Genomic DNA, 23271 nt, shown 5'->3' with positions numbered 1-23271 from the left:
ATATATATATATTATTTGTAAGGTACAAGGAAAAATAAAACCCGTATTCGATTAAGTAACCAAGATTGTCTATGTCGTGTTAACACTTTTCCAAATTTGCTCTTTATCTTTCTCTTGTTCATTACATTTTATATTTCTGAACTTTATACAATGGTGTCATGTTGCATGTAATCTGTGGCTTTCTTTTCTTTTTACTCAACATTATGGTAGTTGCCTCTCTCACGCCCCCAACTGGGGACCTGGCCCGCAACCCAGGCATGTACAGTAACTGGGACTCCAACGGGCGACCTTTCAGTTCACCAGCTAGCACTCAATTCACTGAGCCACACCAGCCAGGGCTATATTTCACACATCTTAACCATACTTTCTATCCATGACCATGAGCTAGGTCTCCATTTATTCAAGCTCTGGTTTATTTCTTTCAATAACTTTATATAATTTTTTTCATAAAAAATTTTCATTTCTTTCATTAGATGTATTCCTGGACACCAAACCTTTTCTTATTGCTCTTGTCAAGTGTTCCTAATACTACCCTCCCTGCCCAATTTCGCTCGAATATCTATCAGCATCAAGGGATAGAAAAAAAATGACTGATCTACGCCTCATAATTTCTAACTCTCCGCATGCCAAACTCCTCCGAGTAACTTCTGACCATTGCGGCACCCGTAGGTCCAACTGCAAGACATCTTTCTGCGCAAGAGCTGAAAACTTCCGGATTCTGCTCGAGGCGGAGCCGGTACGTGCTGACGTCAAAGGAACGCAGCTTCTAGAGGCGGGAGAGGGCGGGGCTAGCAGGGGGAAAGGCTGCTGGTAGAGCAGGGTCCTGAGCCGGGGCTATGGCGAAGCTGCTGAGCTGCGTCCTCGGCCCCCGGCTCTACAAAATCTACCGCGAAAGGGACTCTGAAAGGGCCCGGTCCGGCGTCCCTGAGGCTCCAACTTCAGTCACTAACCCCCCTTCCAGCTCCTGGGTGAGTCGAGTTCTCCCCTGCTCGGAAATAGGGTACGTCGAAATCCCTTTGCGGCCTTTGCTCCGCAGAAGCGCCCATTATTGGAAATCGGGGCAGCCTGCCTGTCGAGTCAGTTGTGCGCACAAAATGCGTTCTTTGTGCTTCCTGGGTTAAAGTCAGCCTGGGGGCTGGCCACCTCGTTTATCGCTTTTTGCCACCGCTTCTTCCGACTGCCACTTCTTGCTTTTTCCTCTCGCGGCTCCCCACCGTGTGTGTCGTGGTTCATGCCCGCCCCTATTGAGTTTTAAGTCCTGGAAGAGACCCTGGGCCGATTCGGAAGCTGAATGGTTTTGCCGTCAAACTCTTGATTTCTTCTTAATCAGTGCTTCTTGTTGCCTCCCCGGTTCTGTTTTATCTTCTCTCTAGTACGTTTTGAATTTCCATATGACTTCTTCAACATAACACCCATCCGCTGCTCTCCACCTCACCCCACACCCTACTCTGGAGACCCCAGGGCCATGGCACTCGTGAAAACTGGGGATGGTCTAGACTATGCCCCTAAGTTCTCTATCTGTAGTCTCAAATTATGTTTCTCGTTTCCTACAGACTGCCCACCCCCAGCCACATTCCCTTTTTTTAATCAATCTACTCTTAATTTCTGATGCTCTTCTTTCTCTCTTTAAGTTGTCACGGTGTCTTTCCTTTCTTCCCTGACCCCACTCTCCCTGTAGGCACAGGCCTACAACCCATTTGAAACTGCGTCCTGAAAAAGGAACCAAAGGCGTCCAATCTTCCTTTCACTTTTGCTTCTAAGTTCAGCCCCAAGTTTGTTCTCATGATCTGGGCTTGGGAAATCAAGTTCAGAGCGCTGCTGGAGAAGAGGGGTTTCTTTGGGACCCAGGGATGTCCCAGGAGAGACAGTTTTGGAGGCTAGAACCAGAGGACACACATCAGGGATTCCCAAAGGGAAGGAGAAAGACTTGTCAGTGGGTAAATTCCTTAATGCAGGCATCTGTTTTGGCAGGATACGTATTATCAGCCCCGGGCCCTGGAGAAACATGCCGACAGCATCCTGGCACTGGTATGTCTGCCCTGGCACCTGTGACTACTGCATCTTTTTGGCCCCAGCTGCCTTCCTGAACTTTCTCCTTCCCAGCCTGGGAGAAGGCATTGCCGCTGGGGGTGGGGGATGCTCCAGGCTCTGCGGCAGACGTCTCCAACACACACAAACACACAGTCAAGCACATGCATACTTGGTACTTCCCTTTGGCTTGTGCCTCGCTTTCTCTGGAGCAGCCTGAGCCATGAGGAAAATTTGTTTACTCTTGGGACCATTCACAGATGCTGAGTCCTTCGGTCCCCAGTGACCTGTCCTCCTGGCAGTTAACCTCTTTGGCTGCAGGGACAGCTATTCTTTCTGGTAGGGCAGGGTTCCGGCAGTGACATTTGTGCATCTCTTATGGGGACCAGGCAAGGGCTGATCAAAAAGGCTTGGTTAACTTGAATAGAAAGAGAAACTGGCCATTAACTGTGATGAATTATGTCCAGAGATGATAAGAAGAAGAAAATAGAACTTGTACTTACTTTTACCAGCCTGTTAGGTTCTGACACATTGCCTTTCAACAAATATTGAGCACCTACTTTGTGCATGATGTCATGCACAGAATAGGTACTTCACATGCTATCTCTCAGGTTATCCACTTTGTTCACAGCCTAGGCCTGGAAATGGCAGGGGTGTGTGTGTGTATTGATTGCTTTGTCCCTGTCTCTCTGCTGCAGGCTTCAGTCTTCTGGTCCATCTCTTATTACTCCTCTCCCTTCGCCTTCTTCTACTTATACAGGAAAGGTCAGTGTGGTTTCAAAGGTGGTGGGACAGGAAAGGGGCAGGTTGTTGGCAGATGAACTGACCTGCTAAAGAGGAAAGGAGATTTGCAAGGATGGCTTGGCTTCCCTCTTCCATCAGACACCTTCTCCCTTAGAGGGTGTGGCTGTCCCAATGAGAGGGTGTGGGATGGAGGTTTGGGGTGGAACTGGGAAGAGGATCTGGGGGACAGTGGGGAAAGCTTCTCAAATAGTTTCTCTCCCCTCCCAGGTTATTTGAGTCTGTCCAAAGTGGTACCGTTTTCTCACTATGCTGGGACATTGCTACTACTACTGGCAGGTGTGGCCTGCCTCCGAGGTAGGTAGAGAGGGAGCCTGGTTTGTATCTATCCATCACTGGGTAAATATCTATAAAAGTAGCTTCTGCAGTTTAGTGTTGGGCTTTGAGGAAAAATAATTGAGAATGGTTAAAGTATGATCTTTTCCTAAGAGGACTTGAGTGGTAAATATGAAAAAAGCAATTAGCAGAAAAGTTTGCTATTATCTAGAAAAGGTGCATATACCCTACAATAATTCCACTTATATCCATATCTATGTTTGTAATAATGTGCCCTGGCTGGTGTGGGTCAGTGGATTGTGTGCCGACCTGTGAACCAAAAGGTGGCTGGTTCAATTCCCAGTCAGGGCACATGCCTGCATTGTGGGCCAGGTCCTTGGTTGGGGGTGGGCGAGAGACAACTGTGTATATCTCGCACATTGATGTTTCTCTCCCTCTCTATCTCCCTCCTTCCCCTTCTTTCTGAAAATACATAAATAAAATCTTTAAAAAAGAAATAATGCTAAACTGAAAATAGCTGCACAGCCACAAACAGTAGGGTGGGTAAATCCATTGAAGGTACTGTCCTACAACAGCATGCTAAAGCAGTACAAATGAACGGACTTGAGCTACACTCAGCAATACAGATGAAGCCAATAAATGTAATGTTGAATGAAAGAAGTTGACTGCCAAATAATTTATGCAATATGTTTCTATTTATATAAAGTTCAAAAGGGATACATATATATAAGTGGCAAACACTAAAGAAAACCATGGACATTGTTTTCTTGAAAGTCAGAAAAGTGATTACCTGGGAGGGGGTGGGGACAGGATGGGGAGGACTTCTGGTGAGAGGTGGCTTTGTTCTCTTTCTTAACCTGGGTGATGGTCATATGAATGTTTGCTTTGTATTTTTTAGACTGAATGTATGTTTTATGTGTATCTGTCATATCTCACAAGTAAAAAATGAAGAGACAAACCAAATCATATCCCTGGTGGGTGCACATGGTAGAAACTGGATGAGGGGGATGCTTGAAGAAATAAGTGGTGGTCCGGAGCCGGATGGCTGCAGTTGGCTTCAGTCCAGAGTGGGCACCTTCTGCCTACGGTCTTCTGCCTCCTGGCCTCCACAGGGCCGGGCTTCTCTCTTCAGAGAGGCCTTCCCTGACTAATCTGTCTAAAAGTAACTCCCACCCCTCATTTTGTCTTAAGTTTTAATTTTATTTCTTTTTAATTTGGGAAAATTAAACACAGAGAAGTTCAGAGAACAAAATTTTAAAAATAAGTAAAACGCTTATGTTTAATGATATTGCTTCAAATACCTTTCAGTAAAATGCTGAAGCATTACAGTTAGTGTTGGTGTTCTCATGGGACTCTTCCCCAGTCCCATGTTCCTCTTTCCCCAAAGAAACCACTGTCATTTGGTATGGTTTTGTCCTGCATGTTTTTATACTTTTATGAAATTAACTTCATTTCATCAGCTCTAAACTGCTGTATATTGTAAAATACATACTGACTTAAAAGTTTTCAAATGTGAAAAGTCTTAGAATCTATGAAGTATGGTAAGAATAAACACTAGCTTTTTTTTTGTGCACTTTTTCATACAAATGGCATGGCTCTACATAAATCATTCTGCAGCTTGCTTCATTCTCAGTAATGCTGGGGCTCTACCTCTGATGGTCCATAGCATCCTCATTCATTCTGGTTTTATTTTATTTATAGCACCTATCTCTCTCTGAAATTTTCTTGTTGACTGTTTCTTATCTTTCTCCAGCCCCACCCCACCCCCATCTGAAGTGGCAGCTCTCTGAGGGCCAGGACCTTATGTCATTTCCTACTGCCTTTCCTGTGTCAGAACAGTGACATGACATCTGTGGGGTCATTGGAAGGAGAGATGTCAGGATTTGAGGCTCCTCGGCAGTGAAAGGAGAGCAGATTCGATCACTGAGGGGCTGGGTGAAGGGAGCTCAGCATTGAGAATGGCTCTTGGTTCAGAGAGGGAGGTAGCAGGGCGACAGGGGAGGAGCAGTCCAGAAATTGGAAGGAGACAAGAATTGACCCAGACGAGGAAGGGATTTCAAGGGATAGGGAGAATGCCGAGGGTACAGTTGAAGAACTAGAGGACAGAGGAAGGGGACTTGGATCCACACAAAAGCCATGAGGCAGGTGGCAGGGAGTGAGACTGTATAGGAGAGAGAGTGGCAAGCGTTGGAGAAGGGTGGAAAGAGGAGAAACCTGGTGTTGGCAGGGCAGATAGTGAGCATGCATGACATTGTCTTAAGACTGGGGAAAATGAATGTTCCGGAGGGTGGGAGGTCAATAGTCTGAAGAAACAAACTGAAGAGATGAAGTGAGGAAGAACACTGTTGCCAGTGCTGGCTGTGGAGGAAGGAGGTCAACTCAACCCTCCCATTTCCCCAGATCCTGGGCCCTTGGTTTCTTTTCCTCTCACTTCTCCTTCTGAAGCCTTCTCCTTGGCCATTTCCAGTTTTCTTCCTGAAACCTACTCATCTTGCTTCCCAGCTTTCCTAACAATTTCCTACCCCTTCCACTAGGCATCGGCCGTTGGACCAACCCCCAGTACCGTCAGTTCATCACCATCTTGGAGGCCACACATAGGAACCAGTCTGCAGAGAACAAGGTGAGAGGTTCCAGGAAAGGCGCCAAACAGGTGCCTCCCCAGGGTACCAGCACCTCTTCTGCCAGGGGTAGAGGTATGTTCATTGCCCACCGTGCCTGGGTATTTGTGGCACAATACTATCCCTTCTACTCTCTCCAAGTGAGCTGTCAGCCTACAAACTTTTCCTTCTTACCACTTCTAATGGAATATTCTGCTAGAACAGTCTTTACCCCTCTACCTTTCATCCACAAGAATTGTCTAGATGTAGAAACATTTTGCAGTGTTTCTTAGATAGGAGTTTTCTCTCTGTCACAGAGCTCAAGTCTATAAATGTTTATTGTTGCTGTGTGCATTGAACACCGTGCTAGTCTTGTTCAGGGATGGGACAAGATGGACTGATATGTCCACTCTTGTGTCCAGAGCACAGTGTAACGCCAGGAAGGAGAAAAGCTAGGGCACAGTGTCCTTGGAGTTGTGCCAGTCCAGCCAGTTCTGGAGTGTGATTACCTTTGAGAAGGAGTTTGGAGACCCTATAAAGCTCTTTCCTGCTACAAAGAGCTTTCTGGGATCAAACGCTATGACCACCATCATGATATTACTGGTTACTTCACACTGCTGTTGGCGGAGCTCGGTATTCATACTCCACCTCCCTGTCTGAGTAATTTACATATGTCTTTTCTAATCCTCATAACAACTTGATGAGGTGGCCTTATTTATCCTCATTTATACAACTGAAGAAACAGGAAGAGAGGATAAGTGACCCAGACAGAACTCCAGAGTGAGGGAGTGGCTGAGTCTGAATTCAAGTCCAGATCTGAGCATAAGCTGTCTGAAATATATATGCTTTTCTTCATTTTCTTTTGTTTTGCCCTTTATATTTTTGTACAATTTTTTTGTTGCTCTGACTCAAAGGTTTTTTATAAAGATTTTATTTATTTACTTTTAGAGACGGGGGAAGGGAGGGAGAAAGAAAGGGAGAAGCTCATCTGGGTCGCAGTGCCAGCCTACGCTGCAGGCATTGAGGCAAGGGAGGCAGCCCTGGTGCAAAGGAGCTACTCTAGGCATGACTTCCCTCCTCCCCTCGCCCAAGCTTGTGACAGCCAGTTTGATGCACTGGGGATTTCTGAGCCCACAAGACAGCATTATGTGAAGGTCCCAGGTGGGGAAGGGAGCATGACCAGCCAATAGCCCCCCACCTCTTCCCTCAGAAACACCAGCACCTTCAGCTACCCCCACCCCTCCTGGGAGTAGGCCAGTCTTAGATTTTGGTAAAGCAAACGGTTAGGTTTCTCTTCTGGAAGAAGGCAGACAGGCCAGTCTGGTACCTGACAGGTCATCCTCTTGCTGGATTTTCTTGGCCATGTCAGAGCTTTTCATCTGAAAACCAGTAGGGTGTTGACCTCTGCTTGTCTCCCCATGATGTGTGAGGGCCAGTCCCTCGGATGATGAAGGTGCTGAGGGTGGGTAGGTGGACCTCCCTCCACTTCTCAATTCCTCTCTAATTCCCAGCTTCTCTCTTTGCCCACCCCAGAGGCAGCTCGCCAACTACAACTTTGACTTCAGGAGCTGGCCAGTTGACTTCCACTGGGAAGAGCCCAGCAGCTGGTGAGCCTCAGCTCTTTCACTCTATTCCCTGCTCTCCGGTTCCCCACCTCCATCCCTGCTCCGGGCCCCAGTGCCTGCCTTCCAGCCCCCATCCTTTTTCTAGATCCTACCGTCCTTTGGACCTCAGACCCCATCCTCCCCTGTATCATTCCATTCCTCAGGAAGGAGTCCCGAGCAGGCCCTTCCCGCCGGGGCGTGTCCCTGCTCCGCCCAGAACCCCTGCACCGGGGGACAGCAGACACCCTTCTCAATCGGGTCAAGAAACTGCCTTGTCAGATCACCAGGTGAGAAGCAGCAGAGAAGAGAGGCCAGCAGGGGCATGGAGTGAGGGCTCTGGGACTGGGTGCTCCATTGTAAGATGTCTGTCATCTTTTGGGCCTGGTGCTGTGTGCTTTGTATTATTTGTGGCAAAGTCATGATTATCCATGTTCTTGTGTGAAGAAAAGAGGCTCAGAGAGGTCCAGACTCTCCCTGATGGTGAAGGAAGAGCTGGAGTAGTAACATAGTTCTGACACAAAAGTTCTTTTGATGAGGCTGAGAGGGGAGAATGAGGTTGGTGGTGGGGAGGGGTCACAGAGCCTTAGCTGGATCGGGGTCTGATGGCTGCTATGTCCCTGTCCTGGTCCCTCTGCTCCTGGGTTACCCCGGTTTGAGCAAGCTACAATTTGTCCACCTGTGAATAACCCGCCTCACAGGGTTGGTGATGTTACATAGGGTCACGTATTCTGAAGGGCATCGACCTTGTCTGGAGACCTGAGAGCATGAGGTAAAGCCCGAGGAAATGGTAGTTGTAGGAACTGATGATGTTGGAGGTAACAAGTGGAACTTTCTGCTTCTGGGGACTAGGAGGCAGGTTCGAGGCCAGGGAGGGAGCTGGACTTGATGGTTGGTTACTGACAGTGTGCTGACTGGTCAGAGGGGCAAGCCAAAGTTGGAATTCTGAGGGGGATGCTGGAAAGGGTTGTTGTTCTGGGGACAACTTCTACTTCAGGATGAACTGGAAGTGGTTAACCGTCTTTATGAGGAGTGGCACTTAGCACATCTTATCTGTCTAGATTAGTATATTCATTCAGTAAATGTTTAAGCCCATACTCTATGCCAGGCTTTGAGTACCTCCTGTGTGGCAGATAACAGATATATCAAAGTGAACAAAACAGCCAGGTCCCTGCTCTGATGGAGCATGCCGTCTAGTTTGTGTCTTTCAAACTACCCATCTTGATCCACTAGTGAATTACAATTATAGTTGTCATTTTTTTTCAAGTATTATTTATTTGGGGACTTTATTAAGTTTTACTTATTTATTAACATGTTCTTATCTGATAGTAACTTTGCTTTTACTTACTGTATGTAGAAAGTATTGTGTATTATCTCATACAACTTTCAGAATTATATACACTAGGCCACAATATAAAATGTATCTTACAGCCCTGACTGGTATGGCTCAGTGGATTGGGCGTCATCCTGCAAGCTTAAAGGTCGCTGGTTCAGTTCCCAGTCAGTGCACATGCGTGGGCTGCAGGCCAGGTCCCTGGTTGTGGGGCCTGTAAGAGGCAGTCGATTGATGTTTCTCTCACACATAGATGTTTCTCTCCCTCTCTTCCTCCATTCCCCTCTTTCTAAAAATAAAAATAAAATCTTTAAAAAATAAAATAAAATTATCTCACAAAAGGTTGCAGTAAAGAAAAGTCTGAAAAACACCAACCTTGTACATGTAATATTTCATTAAGTCCTGAAAGAGGCAAATGAAGCTGTGAAAGTCAAAGATGAGGTGGTCACAGAGCCTGTGAGCGCTAGGGCTGGGACATTCCCTGTGCCCCTCCATGGGGCTGGGGGTTTATTAACTCCATGCTCCCCACAGCTACCTGGTGGCCCACACCCTGGGGCGCCGGATGCTGTATCCAGGCTCTGTGTACTTACTCCAGAAGGCCCTCATGCCTGTGCTCTTGCAGGGCCAGGCCCGGCTGGTCGAAGAGGTGAGGCTCCCCTGCCCCTGTCCCGCCGAAAGCCCTTCTTCCCTTGAAGGATGTGGTGTCATGTCCTTAACTTGGCCTTGCATCTTCCTCCACTCAGTGTAATGGGCGCCGGGCAAAGCTGCTGGCCTGTGATGGCAATGAGATAGACACCATGTTTGTGGACCGGCGGGGGACAGCGGAGCCCCAGGGACAGAAGCTGGTGAGAGGAGCAGGGAGCCCAGGGGTAGATTGTGGGGAGGGCAGTGGGGTTCCTGGGGATCTCAGTTGTACAGCAGCCCTCAGGAAGCATAGCTGTGAATAATCCCCTCTCCCAGCTCCACCCTAAAGACCTCTTGGTGTAGGAAAACCCTACCATAGGGAAATAAATGAAGTAGGAATTGGCATTCAAGGACCAAAAATTAACGATCATAATAGTCACCGCTTAGATAACACTTACCGTTTGCAATACATGTATTTAACCCCGACAACGACCCTCTAAGATAGGTTGTTTATATTAGCCCATTACTGATGATGAAGCTGAGGCACAAAATCACTTTCCCAAATCACAGTTAGTGGGAGAGCGGGATTTGAACCCAGGCTCCAAAGTCTCCTGTGTCCTCCATGAAGTAGCCCTGGCCAGGGAGCTGGGTTCTAGTTCCACTCTGCCCACTGCTGGGAGAGTCCATGCACATCCCATCATCTGTGGACTTTGTCTTGGGGCACCATGGAATTAGTTTATCTGGTCATAAGACCTGAGCCCAGAAAGGGAGAGGACAAGTGATTGCTATACCACATAAAATAAACAGTCACAGAGAAAAATAGACCCCAAAACTGGAAAAAATACCCAAAATCTCATTCCTGAGAGATATACACCTCGTGGTCTTCCAAGGGCAAATGGACACTGTGCTGGATGGTTGAGCAATTCAACTCAAAACATTTTTCTTCCTCTGAGGGCCCAGTTTGCTGAGTATTTGCATCTACTTTGCTTCTCAACTTCTGAACCTTGTGAAATGAGTTGTTTCTACTCCCTGTGGAGAGAACAGGAATGCACCCTTTCCTCTTCCCTGTGAAGCTCCCACAGGCTGCCTTTCTTGCCCCAAGAGGAATTTTCAGTTCCATTTGCCTCTTTCTTAGCCCTCCTTCCTCCCGGCCTTCTCAGGTGATCTGCTGTGAGGGGAATGCAGGCTTTTATGAGGTGGGCTGTGTCTCTACACCTCTGGAAGGTAGGCCTGTGGCTCAGTGCTCTTGTCTCTGCCCCTTGGAATGGAATGTCCCCATCTTCCCACACTGATATGACTTCCCCACACCTGACCACTTTCTGTGGGTGAAGTTTAAAACCCTCACCTGTAGCTGGGGGTGGGGCACAATTCATGCCCCATTTGCTTTGCTAACCTTACACCCACCCACCCCCGGGCTGTGTTCCCTAAGCTTACTGCCCTCCTCCCCGCAATCACATATCTCACTTCTGCTGCCTCTAGTGGGGGCGTAGTTAGAGCTCCCATGTCCTGCTACTCCTCCTGGGTGACTGGAGGTGTAGGCCATGAGGTCCCTGCCCCTCCCACACTGTGTTACAGCTGGATACTCAGTCCTGGGCTGGAACCATCCTGGCTTTGCTGGAAGCACGGTGAGACCCTCTCTAGAATTCTGTTCCTGAATCATGGTCTCTCTCTCTCTCTCTCTCTCTCTCTCTCTCTCTCTCTCTCTCTCGTCAGCCAGTGGAGGTAGGGAAGGCGGTGTATATTTCTGTGGGGATCCCACTCACCTGTGACCTGGGTGCCAAAGGCAGGGGCTGCAAGTCTCAGGGAGCCCCTTATAAGTGGGGGTTTAATAGAAGGGAATACGGTGGTTTCAGGGAGAGCCCCCCACCACCCTTTTACCTCTTCTCTGTTGCAGAATAGTACAGGAAGTATCCACTCTAGGAGGGTGTGGGTGGCCGGCCAATTGGCCTGTGGTGTTCACCCCTCCTGCCTTTGCCCTTCCTCCTCTAGGGAGTGCCGTTCCCACAGAGCGAGGCCAATGCCATGGACGTAGTGGTCCAGTTTGCCGTCCACCGCCTGGGCTTCCAGCCCCAGGACATCATCCTCTATGCCTGGTCCATCGGAGGCTTCACTGGTACCAGCCTCCCTCCTCCCCCATTGTAGGCGCATTCAGCACCCCATTCCCTCAAGGAGTAGGGGGTGGGAAGTGCACTGGCAGCCCAGGAATGGGGTGGAGGCTTAAGGAAGGAGAGTCATCTCTGAGTGGTCTGGGAAGAGGTATCCTTTACATATATACTTTACATTTCCTTTCACACGTAGGCCAGATGATCAAAAGTAGACTCGGGTCCTGGGCTGGGAAGATCAGGCAAACAAGTTTCCTCTGGCTTGTCTTCAGTGCACTTCCATATTTTCTCCCCATCCTTTCCAGACAGTGCCCTGGCCAAGTGACATCAGGGCTAAAGAGAGCCCTGGGACTAATCTATTGACAGTAGGGAGGATGGGGTCAGCCTAAAGTGTCAGTGGAATGAGGCTGGAGTGGTGGGCAGAGTCCCTCAGTCCTCACCCTTCTTCCCTGTCCTGGTACCAGCCACATGGGCAGCAATGTCCTACCCAGACATTAGTGCTGTAATCCTGGATGCCTCCTTTGATGACCTGGTGCCCTTGGCCTTGAAAGTTATGCCAGACAGCTGGAGTGAGTACAGCCCCCAGGCCTGCCCTAGCAGGGAAGGGTGGGGAGTGGGTTGCCCATTATTGAGAAGCAGGAGGACTCCTTTTCTGGGGGCTTTAGTTTTCTCTCTCCATGAACAGTGGGGATCTTTGGGTTGGACAAGTGCTTTGTCTCTGCTCTCTCTTCACTTGTGTCTCACTCTAGGGGGCCTGGTTACCAGGACTGTGAGGCAACACCTCAATCTAAATAATGCAGAGCAGCTGTGCAGGTAATGCGCTGCCCCACCTTACCTCCATCCCATACAGTTCTGCCGAGTGTGCAAATGCAGAAGTTAGTACTAAAGTGCAAGTTGGAGAATGACCTCTGCCTCAAATCCCTTGCACCCTAGATGGCCTAACCCCTCCTAGGTCCCCTGGGACCCTGAACCTTCTTATGATCTGGCAAGCAGAGATCTTCCAGTAAGGGCAGACTTGCAGCATGCCCTTCTTAAATACTCTGATTCGCACCCCTGGGTGAAGGCCTAGCCCATGCTATATAGCAGGGGCTAAGAACGTAGCCAGTGCAGGAGTGGGGTGGCCAGTTGTCACCTTCTTTCCTCTGAGTTCTCCCTCCCCACTGTCCTGTCCCCTGAAGGTACCAGGGCCCTGTATTGCTGATCCGCAGAACCAAGGATGAGATCATCACCACCACGTGAGTACCCGGGAACCTCTACCCTCCTGGGTTCCAGAGAGAGCTAGACAGTTGCCCACCCCCTCCACCTCTGCCCACTAGAAACCCAGGTATCCAGACTCTTCTCACCTCTAGTGTATTCTTCTCATCCCCAGGGTTCCTGAGGACATCATATCCAACCGAGGCAACGACCTCCTGCTGAAGCTCCTACAGCATCGGTGAGAGCCAGGATGTGTGGAGGTGGGGGTGTACATGTGTACACATACTGGCAGCGGGAGGAAGGGAAGAAGGTTCAGGGATGAGGAGTGAAGAGATCAGTTCTGACCCCCGTCCCGGCACTACCTCTGCAGATATCCCCGTTTGATGGCAGAAGAGGGTCTTCGAGTGGTGAGGCAGTGGCTGGAAGCCGCTTCACAGTTGGAAGAAGGTGAGAGGATCTGGTGAGGCCTTTGGGTGGGGAAGCCTGGCAAGGCCAGGTTGTTGACGGGTCCTCATCTCTCTCCCTGACCAGCCTCGTTTTACAGCCAATGGGAGGTAGAGGAAGACTGGTGTCTGTCTGTCCTCCGCTCCTACCAGGCAGAACACGGGCCGGACTTCCCCTGGAGTGTGGGTAAGGAGGTCCTGACGCAGAAGAGAGGGTTGGGAAGAGCCCAGGAAAGGGATAGATGCCCAGATGTGTGGGCCATGTTTGAGAGTACCATCTCCTCTGTAGGCGAAGACATGAGTACACATGAAAGGCGGGAGCTGGCTTTGTTTCTGGTGAGCTAGGGGGTGCCTGAATGGCCAGGGGGCACATGTGGGGCTTGGGGACAGTTGGAAGTGGCAACTTATATTGAGTGGGTAGGGGTTTGGAGGGTAGAGTGAGTGTGCTGTGCACCCCACTTGTCCTGCCTTCTTTCCTTAGGCTCAGAAACATCTGCACAACTTCGAGGCCACACATTGTACCCCGCTCCCAGTACAGAACTTCCAGATGCCCTGGCACCTCTAGGGACCACACTGGGACTCATTCTGAAAGAATGGGATGGGAGGAGACATAAGGAAGGACCCTTATTTGTGATTCTGTGTGTTCATGTTGCTGTTTATAGTTTGTGAAAAGTGGAGACCACCTCCTTTTCACTGTTCCTCTTGCATGTTTTCCCTCATCCATCTGGCAGTACCTAACCTCCCCAGCATACACTCTGCATTAAATGAATGGATTTTTCCTAATAATAAATAAAAAGGTATTTTTTCTACCAGCTGGCTAATTGTGTGACTTCCCAAGTATTTAGCAAGCCAAGGACTGAAGCCTTAAAGAGCTGGGCTTTGGGAAACCCCCAACTCCATACAGGCAGTTTAACCCTCCCCATTTCTGCTGTTCCCCAGCCTTCAGTCCCCAACCTGAGTTGTCCTCATGCAATGGGTCCCCAAGCTGCACCCTTCCCTGGCATGCCTGATACTACCACTGCTGTGCGGCCTCCTGGCCCTGCCTCAGTCCTTCCTGCGTACAACCACCCCAGGAGCCTGTGTTGCCTCCTATTGCTTCAACTCACAAGCTTTGTTGTTTACAATAGCTTTCTGGTACCTGATTTCACGTACTCTGATCTTCTACTGATTTCCAGGTCCAACTGGTGTGATTTCACCATCAGTATTCCCAATTTTCCTTGCTTAGTTCTTGCTATTTCCATGTGGAGTGAGGAACAGCCTGCTTCCCATGTCTTATGCAGCAAACCTTGTATGCCCTCCTTACCGTGCCATCAAGTCTCTCCTCACACCCTCTTTGCTACTCAACACAGGGCCTGCCAGGGACTGGATGCCAAGGGCTCATGTCCTGCCAGAGCCATGCTTGGCCTTTTTGGGCAGGTGTTAGAAGAATATTCTTAGGTTGGACCTGAGGAAATCAGTTCCCTCTAACTTTCGTCCTATTTCCAATCTTTGGACTTCATGGAACAGAATGAGTGCCTCTCTCACCCACCAGTTTTTACTTGACCACCTTCCTTTGGGAGCCTCCTTTCCAGATGAGACACCCCTAGGTTTACCACCCTGGGTGGTATCTTGTTTTGAACAAGATGCTGAATGTGGATGACAATGTTCTGATGTCCTAGATACAGTTTCTAGCTAATCTCAGTGCCTCCTCCAGCCCTATTGCATGAAGTCCCAGGGAGAGATGTCTGTACCCACCAGCTCAAAAACTCCTTAAGGGAGGATATAATGTGTCTCCACTGCAAGGGGTGATCTGAGACTTGTCGGGTGACAACACCTGATATCTAGGGTTAAAAGGGGGGAGGTGGCCACAACTCCAAAATGCTCCACCTTTACCAAATACGAGAAAGCCAATAGTTGCACTTTTTCCTGTCCTGTCCTAGGGAACAAAACGGTGGGGAGCATGCAGCGTGAAGCTATGGAACCAGTTGCTTGATTTTGAACCTTGCCCTCCCAGGTCCACCAGGACAGGTTAATCCCCTGGAAACCAAGTCTTTGTTCAGCTAAGGGAATCTCCTTAAACGCAAATAGGGGCATCCAGCCCCACCTCGCACACCCTGGAGACCAAGGACTCCCCCTTCCTGGCCATGGCCATTAGGAGCTCTACTGACCTGCTTCTACTGCCACTCCCCTTCCCTTCTTCTTGAGAACAGTGGATGCCCTTGGGCACCTGAAGTCGGTGGGCAGAGGAGAGGCTCAACATTTGAAATCTGGACCACGCCATCCATGGGCCTCAGTCTACCACTGCAAAATACTCCCACTTGATAAGGCTCACAGCAGCTGTGTTTGTTTTCAGAACCATCCCCACCCTGGGGTGGGACCAGCTCCCTATCCACTCACCCTATATAGCAGGGTTCCAGCAGTCTCAGGGGAAGACCAGCTGAGATACAGACTCCATGTCTGCTGGGGCTCTGGACATTGCTATACTGGACACCAGGTGAGGCCTGGATATCCAGTTGTCTCCAAGGAGCTGAGCAAACTGGGAGAGGATGGAGGATAGAAGAAAGGAGAGGTAGCACCTGGGAAGGACACCTGGGAAGAAAAGGTGAGTCCCAGGCTGGGCTATCCCCTATCCTAAACTATCTATTGTCCCAGGTTCTCCCCGTGCGGCTCCCAGTTTGAGATGCTGAGCTCTTTTCTTGGCTGGGTGTTAGGGTTGAGGGATTGCTCCATGCCCCAGGAAGGAGCATGTATTTCGCGCACAGCCCTCACAAATGAGTGAGGAACCCGGAGTGTGGAGAGCCCCAGAGGTTGCGGGACCCAGGCATTGAGGATAGCCAAGTCCCCATCCATCCGTCCATCCGTCCATCCACCCCTAGCTCCCTCTGGAACCCAGTCATTCATTTACATTTGCGTTAAAGATCCCCTCTCCAGTTCCTCTCCATACCTTGGAGTTGTATAGATCCTAGAACAGAACTTGGCTCTCGCGGGGCCCAAACACCAAGCCCCGCCCCATTCCCCTAAACTTTGTGTTCTGTCCTTGGGCCCGACCTCCTTTGTTTTGTGACTCAGCTGCTTGCTTCCAAGCATCCCTAGTCCCGGGGGAGGGGGCACTCAGCGTGAATGTCAACCACTGCTGTCACCATGGCGACTATTGCAGAGTCTACCTCTTCACTCCCTGAAAGCCAACGTTGAACCCATCACCATGGCAACTCACTCCCGTGGCTCTCCGCGCAGGAAGGCTTCGCCCTGTAGCAGGGACTGGGGGAGTGAAATCGGATTAGAACGAGATTAATAAATGTGAGGCCACGCCCCTTCCGGAGAAGGCCCGGCCTAGTTTTGAATACCGCTCGAGTCGTCTCGCCTGTTACTTTATGGGCCGGCGGTCGCTGAATCTACAGCAAGTACTCCTGGACCTCAGGGCGAGGCCACCCATAATCCTCTAGTCCTTGGCCTTTCAGTGCGGTTATGTTCGAGGAGGGGTTCAGAGGGCGTTGTGAAAGTATGCGCCCCTTTGCCCTCTTCGCTTCAAGAAGAGGCCTCGCTCTCTTGATTCTTTTCGTTGATCATTCAGTCAACCATTCAACAGACTGGAACCTTGGGATGAATGAGATAATATATTCCAGCAGGGGACGCGCAGAGGCGTGCATTTTTCTCTCTTGTTTTTCCCGTCAGTTTTTCGTGGCGCGTGCCTCCGTCCGTTTCTTCCCCATCCACCCTATCAGCACCATGAAGCCGGATGATTCCTGGATGATCTGGGGCCGAAGCGGGAACCCTCCCGCAGGGCCCCGCCCCAAACCTCCAGTCGGTAAACGACGCCAAGGACTTTCCAGAGCCCACTAACTCTTAACGTACAAACCCTGAGTCTCACAGGGGACTGAGCAGGCCACGCTGCGGACCTGGAAGGCTTGCGAAGCCCATGAGGCCCAGTCTGGGTGGGGAGCTAGGCGGGGCGCCACCTGCCGGGGAAGCCGCGTAGTGCTCTGGGTGTCCGCTGGGGCCGGTCGCCTGGGTCCTGACGCTGGGCACGCCCTTCCCAGGTTTCTTCCCATTCGCCTGGTGGAGGAAGAGCTGAGCTTTGGAGTGCCGGCCGGGGGCCGCCTCCACGTCCTCCCGCGGGCGCTGAGCTGCAACCAGGATCAGAGAGCGAGCGCACAGCGCCGGAGCCTGTGGGCGCCGGAGATCAGACCCACTGATTTGCAGCTGAGCTTAGCAGGGCGGGAGGACCCGGGCGCAGGGAAGAAAGGTGTTAGCCTACCGGAACCCACAGGGGGCACTGCACTGAGTACAATCACTCGGGATTCAGGTGTCGTCGCTTTTGGGTTTCTGACAGTGCCACGTCTTTCTCATCTTGGAAAATGGTACCACCAGTCACCCCCTTATGCAAGCCATCCCACCTTCCCTCACTTTACACTTAGTCTAACTCCAAATCTGTCCGGTCTTCCTTCTAAATACATCTCACATTCAGTCACTCCTTGCTTCCCCGTTTCTCCTCTGCTTGACCAGGCCTCCATCTAGTGACTGGACTCAAGAATAACTTCCTAACTGGTTCCCGCCTCAGTAATCTTATAAACAGAAATCTGAGCATGTTATTCCTCTGCTGAAATCCCTTTGTCAGTGGTTTCCACTGCCCAGGTGCTCCCGGGAAGCACTTCTGCACCCCACTCCCATCCCCTCCATCACTGCTTGTTGATCCGCCCCCTGCCCATTAAGACTGTATTTTTCCGCCGCTGGCTGGTGTGGCTCAGTGGATTGCGTGCTGGCCTGCGAATCTAAATTTCACGGGTTCGTATTCCCGGTAACGGCAAATGCCTGGGTTTCGGGCCAGGTCTCCAGTTGGGGGCATGCGAGAAGCAACTGATAGATAGACATCTCTCTAGCACATCGATGTTACTCTACCTCTTTTTCTCTCTCCCTCCCCCTCTCTCTAAAAATAAATAAAAGGATAAAAGGAGTATGGTTCAGTGGATTGAGCAACGGTCTGCGAGGCGACCCGTTTGAGTTTGCTCGCGGCACTTGCCTGGGTTGCGGGTTGCGGGCAGATCCTGGTTAGGGTCGTGTGACAGGCAGCAGATCGTGATGTTTCTCTCCCTCTCTTTTTCTCCCTTCACTTGCCCTCTCCCTAATCCAGCCGGAACTGCCTTGAACGTTTTATACCTCAAAACATTTGGAATGCTAAAACGGGGTAAAAGCAACCTTGTTTCCCAAAGAAATTTTTTGCAAAGATAACAAGAAAGCAGTTATGACTACTAAACTAAAAATTAAAAATTTTGTTTAGAATTAACATCACTATGTTTTCTGCACCGATAAGGAATGGCTTCCTTCTATGGATGTAATCCTTTCCCTTGCCTTTCTCATAAATAACCATTGCCTTTGTCTCCTAATTGGAACACTATTTGGGCTTCTGCCTGAATCAGTACTTTCGAAATAGATCTTACTGATCTAAAATAAAAACTTGTCATCTCTTACTTTGAAAGGCTTTATTTTTAGGTTGACAGCAGGGATTCAGCACAATGTTGTATCCCCAACACCTGATGCCTTGATTCAAATGTTGTTGAGTGAATATGAGAGAATGTTCCCTCCTCATTCCCCTGTTGCTGGGCTCCTGTTCCCAAGCCAGGATGTTAGGTTCCAGACTGGCCGTGGGTGAGGACACTCTGTCTCTCTGGCTGTTTTGGCACTAATTCCCACCCAAAATGGGTGTTGCCCCTCTCCTTCCTCTTGGCCTACTTCTCTTCCACCAATATAAGCTCATACTGGAGGATGGTGGGCAGTCATGCATTTTATGGCAGGCCCTGAATGTAACTGGAGTCTGGGGCCCCTGTGTCTCCACAGCACCCCCCAAGCTCGCTACATGGTCCTCCTATTAGTGCTGGTCATGATGGGCTTGGTGTTTGGTAAGTGGCTCTAAGAGATCAGAGGGGTCTCCTGGCCTGCTGGATAGAGAAACCCACAGGCACGAGGTGTCTGGGTACATCTGCCCAGGTATCTGGGTACATAAACCCAGGCAGGAGGAAAGATGGGATGAGTGGGCTTTGTGGAATAATGCCTGGTAACTGATAATGGACTAATGTTCATTCTGAGGGACATGTCTAGTGACACCCCAGGGTTGACTCACTCAACAGCAATGACCTGAATGGAGATAGTGAAGGGAACCCATTCAAATCCGAGGGCAATGCAGAATAGGGAGGGTTTGGGTAATATGCTAGATGAAAGCACCAGGCCCCACAAGGTAAGACAAGACTGAATGTAACCTGAAAACCTCCTCACTTGGCTGCAGAGCATCATCTCCATAGAAACAAGATTCAAAATGTTTGTTCAGCACCTGCCTCACACCAAGTGCTTTGCTGGGTTTGGGGACTCATTAACCTGTGGTCTCAGCCAGGGACCAAAGGAAAAGGGAGCATACAGTCAGCCCTCCATATGCACAGGTTCCACATCCCTGAATTTAACCAGCTGAAGATGGAAAATATATATTTCTTAATGATATTGTTGCTGATGTATACTTGTAGATAGGCCTATGATGGTTGTGTCGGTACTGAACATGTGCAGACTTACAGTATAGCATTTACATTGTATTAGGTATTATAAGTAATCTATAGATGATTCAAAGGATGATGTGTGTAGGTTATTTGCAAATATTACATCATTTTATATAAGGGACTTGAGCATTCTCAGATTTTGGTATCAATTTGGAATTAATCTCCTGTAGATACCAAGGGACAACTATCTATGTATGTAGTCAGGAGGGCTTTAGTGGACAAAATTTAATATGAGTATGTCCTGTGACAGGACCACTAAACAAAGAATGTGGCCCTGGGCTGTTTGAAGTCTCCTGTCTACATGAAGCAGAGATTTTTCCTGTCCTGTGATGATGCATTCTTGTTTTTACTTCTGAACATTTCAGATTAAGAAAGCATATTTAAAAAAGAAACCAGGGAGGGTGGGGACTGAGAAATCAAGTCCCAGAGAAAGAACTGTCCTAAGAGGGCTTCCAAAAGCTGAAATGGGCTGCCTTTGCCTGACCTTTGAACTTAGAGGCTTGCATAGTGCTGGTACATACTAGTCCCTCAAAAACATGTTGAATGAATAAGTGAATGAATGAATGAATGAATTCCTCACTTCAGGAGGTATAAGAGCAGAGAATGGAGATTTTTAATGACAACTAAAGCTTCTGGTGAAAGATTAAGCCAGATGGTTTTAAAGATTGATGATTTTATGGTTTTCGGAGATAGGGGGAACACTGGGGTTGACCTGGAAAATAGGCAGGCAGAGATGTGGGGTCATTGTTTCTCTGTGTTCTAGGTAAAGTTGATTCTGTCAATCAAGAGCCCCCTTATCCAGTTCAGTACCCCCGGTACCTGCGCTGCTATCGGTGCATCTTAGAGACCAAGGAGCTGGGGTGTCTTCTGGGATCTGACATCTGCCTGGCCTCTCATGGTAGCAGTTGCATGACTCTCCTCATCAAGAACAGTAAGGTGCCGCCCTGGTTGGTGTGGCTCAGTGGATTGAGTGCCAGCCTGCAATCCAAAGGGTTACTGGTTCAATTCCCAGTCAGGGTACAGGCCTGGGTTGCAGGCAAGGTCCCCAGTTAAGGGTGCAGGAGAGGCAACCATACATTGGGGAAAAAAAAAAAAAAAAAAAAGAACAGAAAGGTGCCTTCTGTCTGACTTGGGACCAGAACTGAGTCTCTACATTTTCTAAGCCAAAACTCTCAGATACTGTCCCATCACTGTCTCTTTCCTTCAGAGCCATTCCATCTCCACCCCCACTGTCTGGCTCTCCTCGGCCCACAGCTGACTGTCTTTCTCCCTCCGTATGGCACCAGCCTTGCAGGGACACTTGAGAACACCAGATCCATTGGCCTTTCCTCCCCATCTGTCAGTGGTAGTTACTTCCAGCATCTCTCTTCTCCTACCTCTTCCACTGCCTATTCTCAGACTCCTTTACTGAGTCTTATTTCATTTTCCTTGACCCTTAACAGTTCATGCTCACTGAAATTCAGACCTTAGCTATCATCCTGCTTCACTCTCCCAGAGGAATTTCTCTGCTTCCTTGGCTTCCACCAGTTGTCACATACTGCTTTCTCCTGCATGTGAGTGTTACTGGCCACACTGTCATGTCAGCTTGCCCCCTGGACACCTCCACCTCACTTTCAACTGGTCAAAATTGACTCCATTTTATCGTTCTTCAAGCTTGCTCTTCTACCTGGCCCCTCATCTTTTAAAAGTTAACAAACATTAAAACACCCTGTTTGCCAGTCAGTGTTCTAAGCACTTACAACCCTCAGAGGTATTTTACAGATGAGGAAACAGAGGCACAGAAATGTCAACACCTGCCCAAGTCTCTCAGGGGCTGAACCACAATTTGTGGTGGCTCCAGAGATGGACCTCTTAACAACCACTGTAAAAAGATGCCTTTATTCAAATCACTTCATTACACTTTTTAAATAGCTGCATAGACATGGTTCAATATTGGAGTATTCAAGGGAGTCCAAGAAAAGTCCCCCTCCTACGTCTGGCCCAATACACCCAGCTCCTATACACAAAAACACAAAAACACTCTTTGTACTGTCTTGATTACCCTTTTTGTGATCTTTAGTGGATATTTCACCCTGTACATGTACTGTATTTACCTCTTTTACCCCCACAAACAGTAGCATACCCCTGTAAATTCTGTTCTGCACTTGCTTTTTAAATTTAGCAGTTATGGGAACTTAATGTTTCCATATCAGTTTGTAAACAGCTTCCTTGCTCCATTGGCCTGCTGCATAATACTCCATGGTGTAAGCATGACAGAGTTGATGGACCGACTGGTGGTTACTCTTTCACTCTCCCAAGCTGGGCAGCAATGGACACCCCTGGACCTGGGCACAAAGATTTATCACCCTCTCATGTATATGAGTGGGCAAAAGTAGGTTAATAATAACAATAAATAACAATTAGTAAATAATACAAGAATAAACCGTTTCATGTACTTACAACTGTAGACCTACTTTTACACACCCCTGTATATAAGTAAAGATATCTTCTTACTTTTAATCCATAAACAACAAACATCTCTTCTTTGCAATCTGACCTCCAATTCATCTCCCAGTTTTTTTTTGTTTTTTTTACATGGTCCCACCCAAAGTACCGGTTCTCCCTACTTCACGCCCCAAGTCCCAGCTCTGCACCTTCACTATATTTCAAATGGTTCTTTCCCACCAACCTTCCATGGGAAACTTCTGTAGAGTTTATGACTGGTGACTCCTTGGCACTTCTTGCCTCTTCCCAGTTCCAGGAATCTTTGCGTTTTGGGGATGCAGGGAAGGGTATGGGGCAGTGATGATAAGGGTAAGTCCATAATAGAGTGAGGGGGTGAGAGAGTTTGGGGCTTTACTGGGACCTCTATATCAATTTTCTTCCCTCCCTCCCCAGGCAGTGGTTCTGACATCATGGTGAGTGACTGTCGCCACAAGGAGCAGATGAGTGATTGCTCATATACCCGTACTTCTCCAGTATTTGGCTTTTGGATATTCTCTCGATGCTGTTTCCGGAATTTCTGCAATAACCCACAGAACAGAGTATTCTACATTCCATAGAACTTCTGCAGAGACCTTTGCAGTAAAATGCTGCCAGTCTCCAGCCAGCCTCCTGATTCCCACCTGGGCATAGCAGGGACAACTTCCAGTCCTTTCCACTAGCTCTCCTACCTCCCTCAGGTTAACTGACCCCAGCCCCAGCTGCCTGTTGCTTGATGCCCCCCAACAACCCCATTCCCATTTTGCCCCTCCCGAGGCTTCCTCTCCAGATATCTCTGGAGTTTTCCCTTGAAGTCCTCACAGTCTGACATCTTCCCTCCCCTCTTCTCACACTGCTAGGGTGCCTCTGTTTTGCTCTGGCCTTCTCCCTTTTTTCCACCACAGGCCTCTTCTCACCAGGTGTTCCTCCAGAATAAATTGCTGTACAAACTGTATGGTTTTCCTCTCTTCTAGTGGAAGTGGAGGATGAGGGAGGAGGGTCCTGCCTGACAGCCCCATTGTGTGGGCAAGGGGCTCCTAGCTCTACTGAGCTCTACTCTGGCCCTGCCTTGGTGTCTGATTCAGCTCTAGGCATGAAAAGGTGAAAAGAAAGTGTAAGGGGATATGGTGAAGGCCAAAACGGCAGTGGGCACTCATTATTGCTGTCAGATCCAGAGCTGTGTGGGAACTGCAGGGGATGCCCATGGGGGGAAAAGTGTCAGTGGGACTGAGGTTGTGTAAGGACCAGGCCCAGGGAGAACGAATACCCTGTGGAAGAGACACCAGGCCTAGCG

The 23271-nt window shown here is 49.1% G+C and overlaps 2 protein-coding genes across 2 annotated transcripts; both read left to right on the top strand.

Annotated features, from left to right (window-relative positions):
* The first annotated feature begins 782 nt into the window (after window positions 1-782).
* On the top strand, window positions 783-13632 carry ABHD16A (abhydrolase domain containing 16A, phospholipase). Its single transcript, XM_090282091.1, has 20 exons — window positions 783-968; window positions 1972-2028; window positions 2727-2793; window positions 3040-3126; window positions 5640-5725; window positions 7236-7309; window positions 7471-7593; window positions 9168-9282; window positions 9380-9481; window positions 10421-10484; window positions 10836-10885; window positions 11250-11373; window positions 11827-11931; window positions 12112-12175; window positions 12541-12597; window positions 12732-12794; window positions 12927-13003; window positions 13088-13186; window positions 13289-13335; window positions 13481-13632. The coding sequence occupies exons 1-20, from the start codon at window positions 837-839 to the stop codon at window positions 13562-13564; spliced, it is 1677 nt and encodes a 558-aa protein (XP_090138217.1). The 5' UTR covers window positions 783-836; the 3' UTR covers window positions 13565-13632.
* Window positions 13633-13971: 339 nt separating this feature from the next.
* On the top strand, window positions 13972-22930 carry LY6G5C (lymphocyte antigen 6 family member G5C). The gene is made up of 4 exons (XM_090280778.1): window positions 13972-14022; window positions 15388-15580; window positions 20281-20448; window positions 22395-22930. Exons 1-4 carry the CDS (start codon window positions 13972-13974, stop codon window positions 22556-22558), a joined length of 576 nt encoding a protein of 191 aa, XP_090136904.1. The 3' UTR covers window positions 22559-22930.
* Window positions 22931-23271: the final 341 nt, after the last annotated feature.

The sequence above is a fragment of the Furipterus horrens genome, unplaced genomic scaffold, assembly GCF_987537825.1.
Source record: "Furipterus horrens unplaced genomic scaffold, mFurHor1.1.pri manual_scaffold_6, whole genome shotgun sequence".
Lineage (NCBI taxonomy): Eukaryota > Metazoa > Chordata > Mammalia > Chiroptera > Furipteridae > Furipterus > Furipterus horrens.
The sequence above is the reverse complement of the archived record's forward strand: the minus strand, read 5'-3'. Positions and strand labels throughout refer to the sequence as shown.